This window comes from Coptis chinensis, chromosome 8, assembly GCF_015680905.1.
Source record: "Coptis chinensis isolate HL-2020 chromosome 8, ASM1568090v1, whole genome shotgun sequence".
Classification (NCBI taxonomy): Eukaryota; Viridiplantae; Streptophyta; class Magnoliopsida; order Ranunculales; family Ranunculaceae; genus Coptis; species Coptis chinensis.
Genome location: NC_141463.1, coordinates 90,569,710 through 90,574,510, shown reverse-complemented (window position 1 = coordinate 90,574,510; position 4,801 = coordinate 90,569,710). Strand labels below are relative to the sequence as shown.

Sequence of the window (4,801 nt, the reverse complement as noted above, 5' to 3'; positions counted from 1 at the left end):
CAAGTGATGTACGTTAGTACGTACAACTGCTGAACCAGCTCGTACTATGAATATGGAAGTCTTCATTTTCTGGTCATTGATATGAATACATGATAGAGTAAATATATGGTTCAGTTTCTAAGAACCCATAATAGTTGCATGCCAGAGTATGGTCGCTACTCGCTACAACTGCTTCATATATGCATTCATGTGATAAATGATGAGTAGAGAGTACAAATTATACAGTGATGAACTATATGAAGGTTCATTATCAGGGTATCCTGCCAAACAGGTTCTCAGTTGTCTTCTTATATGTATACCTTTACTCTAAGAACTGAAAATTTTGGTCAACCAGTCTATCCACCAAACTAATGATTCCTTCTGATAATGTTGTGGACGCCACAACTGACAGTGTAACAATAAAATGAACACAAACTGTGAAACTGATGTACGTTCTAATTCAATTGGTTTATTCTTTACAAAATCTGAATCAGGTTCCCGTGTCATGAAATGGTTTCAGAAACTTAAGATCAACCAGAAAAGAGAAAAACCGAGGATAAGGGAGGAAAAATAAACAAACAGACACGATTTGCTGAAGGACTTTATAAAACCAAACTACCGACTTGATTCCACAGATTACAGTCCATAGTCGACAGTGAAAATACTTTTGAGCTTTCAACAAATGCTCCAATGGAATTTATTTTTTCAATTTGTTTAAGCTATAATGTATACAAATTTCAATTCCAATATACAAATGACATTACATATGGTTGACAAGGTTCGACCCTAAAAATAAAAAGGTCATATCAACGACGATAGAGATATAGGCAGATTCCTTGCATTTGTCATGGTAAGATGGTGCTACCTTTCGATTTCAATTTTGATTCGAGCCCAAAGAATTTTAACCCTGACAATACCAAACCGGCTGTTTTCTTCTTCATGTGGTCGATAAGTAGTTCCTCATAAACGATCAAATTTGCTTCTGTTAAAAGCTTGCGCTCTCTCATACTCGTAAATACCTTCTTTGCCTCCTCCAAAGTCCCATGATCGCACATGCCAGAGATAACAGCCGAGTATATGAGATTATTCAGAGGGCATCCCTGTTCCATCATTTCATCTACTATATCAATAACTTTCTTAGCATCACATGACCTACATGCATGGATGATGCTAAGGGTATATTTGAAATCCATTGGCCCACTTGTAACATTGCCCAAGCAGTCGCGTACTAGAGTAAGAGCTGCATCGATCTCTCCAATCTTGCAGAGCCCATAGACCAAAGAGCTATAAGCAGAAACAGTTGGTACCCATGATTTCTCTTTCATCTTATTATAGCATGAGCATGCAGCTTTGACGTCCCCACCATCAACAAAACAAGGAATTATGTTACTGTACGCAGATGAGTCAGGTATGTATTCAGAATCCTTCATTTCCTCAAAAAGAGATAATGCACCTTTCACATCCCCAATTTTGTGGAGTGCTTGAATAATGATGCTATAAACCGAAACGTTGCAAAACCCTCTGGCCTTCAAGTATTTAAGAGTTTCTAAAGCCTTGTATTCCCTCCCTCCTTTACCTACCATGAATGAGAAAAAGTTGGAAAGATCATCAATGACACATAGCCCCAACTTCTGCATCTGCTCAAGCAATTTGCAAATCTCATCCATTCTACTCTGCTCAGCATATAATGCTAAAATTGGATTTACAGTGACAAAGTCTGGGCTAAGACCCTCTTGAACCGTGAACTGGAACAATTTGTAAGCCTTGCCAATCTTGTTTGCATTACAAAGACCTTCAATTAAAGAATTAAGTATGGAAAGATCAGCACGATACCCAGACGACATGAGATCCTTCAACAAATCACAAGCTGACCCAATCTTCCCCTCGGCAACAAAAGCTTCAATTAGTGAACCATACACGGCCCTATCTATCAAATATTCCTTCTTCTTCATCTCCTTGAATAGTTCATAGCCCTTCTCAACCACTTTTCCCTTGCACAAAGCAGTTATTACCGTAGTGTAAGCCATAGCATCTGGATCAACTCCATCCTTGCACATTTCTTCCCAAACAGTTAAACATCCATCTAAATTCCCTTTAGCAATTAAAACCCGTATCATTGCTGTATAAGCGAACACATCTGGCTTACACAAATTCTCCCTCATCCGACCCAAAAGCTCAAAAGCCTCATCAATCCTCCCTTCTCTGCACAACCCTTTTATCAGAATCATAAAAGTAACACTCTCTTCAACCAACCCATCCTCTTTAAAATCTTCATAAACCGCCATTGCCAAATCCAAATGATCCGTTTTCACAAGTGCATCCATAACTCTATTGTACAAAAATACTCTAGGCTTAATCCCAAACTTCTGCATCTTCTCATAGACATAGTAAACTCTAAGCCCCCTACCAGCATCTGAATGCATTCTAATCAAAATCTCAAATTGTTTCTCAGTAGGTGGTTTTCCTTGCATGTTCATAAGTTCAGGCACTTGATCCGCAGCTCTAAAATAATTCGTCCGATTCAAACAATACGCAAACGCATTATACGAAGCAAAATCATGTCGGAAACCCTTCTGCTTACCTGCCCAATACAGTATAAGTAAATACATTACAGAAAACAGATAATGTACTAGTCCAATTCAATGCATTATACGAAACGAAATAATTTATAAACAGTTACCAGCCCAATGGAAAAACTTGGAAGAGAGTCTAGGATCAGTTTGAACTTTAAGAACTTCAGTAACAAGTTTAGGAGTGACACGTCTAAGCTTATCTAAATCAGTTATAATAGCAGGACACCAGTGTTTATGCTTTCGAAACGAATCACAAATGTATCTTGCGAGTGGGGAGAGAGATTGGGCAATGGAGAAGTATTTCTCTGATTGGGTTTTTGTTGGAATTGAGGATTGAACTGAATTTGGGTCCCATTTGGTGAATTCAAAAGGTTTAGGAAATTTTTGTTTATGGGTAGATGATGGGTTAGGGTTTAGGGTTTTGCGGTTTGAGAATAAACCGCCTTGAACCGTGGGACGGTTTTGTGAGGGTTTACGATGACCGTAGTAGAAGTAGAGCTTGTTAGTGGTGGAGGTTTCAGGCTTAGGTGGCATTTAGTGATTGGTTTGTTTGTTTGTCTGTGTTTCTCAACTTTCATAATCAGTTGTTCACTTGTTCTTCCGCAACACCTGGTATCTGCTTCGTCCGTTACAAATGGGCCCAAGCCCAAAGTTGATCTTAACATTCTGTACTAAGAGCATTTTAGGAGTGATATCAACCTAGCATCAAATACCAAATTTCCAATAATTTGATCCCTTAGTTTCTAAGTACTTATACATCATAATCTCGGCTCATTAATGTATTTCAGTTTATTTTCAATAAAAATATATTATGATTCGAAAATTTGCCGCTTATATCACCATAAATCTAATAAAGTTATTATACAAACTAGATCGAGTTTAAGATAATTTCATTTGAAAATTACGGATTAATATCCTAAACCACAAAGTGAAGAGGCTATCTCAATTTGATCCCTTAGTTTCCAAGTATTTATGCACCATAATCGCTGCTCATTAACGTATTTCGGTTAATTTTCAATAATAATATATTCTGATTCGAAAATTTGTGTGAGATATTTTGTAAAGTCTTTTTAGCACACAAAATATTAAATAGATTCCGGGCATATGCCCGGGTCCAAAATCTAGTTTGAGTCTAAATTGAACATGCAAAAAGCGAGAGGGATTCTAATTCCTTGCATAAATGACTTGGTTTCGAGTCTCCCGAGTTCTTGCCTGCTAAATCATTTATGGTGGATCCTACTTGTTATCTTTGTGCCACACAAGATGAAAATCAAGTTCATTTATTTGTTGATTGTCCTTTTGTTAAGGCTGTGTGGTTTGAACTCAATTTATCACAAGCGACTCATGCTGCGAGGGCCGCGTGAGTCAGATAATTTTATGAATTGGTTGGCTGATATTTTTGGTTTTTTGGGTAGAACAAATGATGTTGATCGACTCCGAACTCTTTTCCCTGTTACTCTATGGTTACTTTGGTTAGAAAGAAATAAGTTCGGCTTCCAGCAAACTTCATCACTGCCACGTCCTTTGGCGCAAATTCAATAAGCATTGAAATTGTCAAATGATTTGTTGACTACACATTCAACGGCTAAACTCATTGCGCTTGTCCATTGGTATATGTTGGTTGCCACCGCCTGGACGGTTTTTCGAACGGCAATCCAGGTACCCCGTGGTGGTGTACGTGATGCTTTTGGAAAATTTATATTAGGATTTAGTTCTCCTATTCGGAGGGCTTATTCTCTTTATGCCGAGACATTGGCATTGCGAAGGAGCTTGCAAATGGCTATCAAATTATAACTGGATTATGTCATCTTTGAAACTGATTTGCAGCATTTCTATAGTTGCATCAAGAACAATTTGCAACTTTTGCCTTGGGGAATCTTGTCAATTATAGTGGATATCAAGCACATGTTATTAAACTTCATTGGACGTACAGGGAAGGTAACTTTGTTACTGATCATTTTGCTAAGCTTGGGTCTAACCAGTCTAGTGATCCTACTCGGTGGTCACATCCGATAGTCGAGAGACAAAATCTACCTTCTAGCTTAGTGGATTTGGCCAGTGTAGTACTACTTCTCTATGGTGTATTAGACCTCCATTGTGTTAATAGTTTACTTTTTAATGACTTAGCTGTTGTTGGTACATTTCGTAATATCACCGTAAATAAAATTGCAGTTACCAAAAAAAAAAGGGATTAAGGATGAAAGTCACCCCTGAACTTGTTTTTGATTGTCATTTACGCCCCTAAACTT

The 4,801-nt window shown here is 37.8% G+C and overlaps 1 protein-coding gene across 1 annotated transcript; it reads right to left on the bottom strand.

Annotated features, from left to right (window-relative positions):
• Positions 1–662: 662 nt before the first annotated feature.
• LOC147484251 (pentatricopeptide repeat-containing protein At4g20740-like) lies at positions 663–3,157 on the bottom strand. Its single transcript, XM_086580460.1, has 2 exons — positions 2,660–3,157; positions 663–2,560 (listed from the first exon to the last, which is right to left on the bottom strand). Exons 1-2 carry the CDS (start codon positions 3,084–3,086, stop codon positions 825–827), a joined length of 2,163 nt encoding a protein of 720 aa, XP_086436586.1. The 5' UTR covers positions 3,087–3,157; the 3' UTR covers positions 663–824.
• Between the last annotated feature and the right edge of the window lie 1,644 nt (positions 3,158–4,801).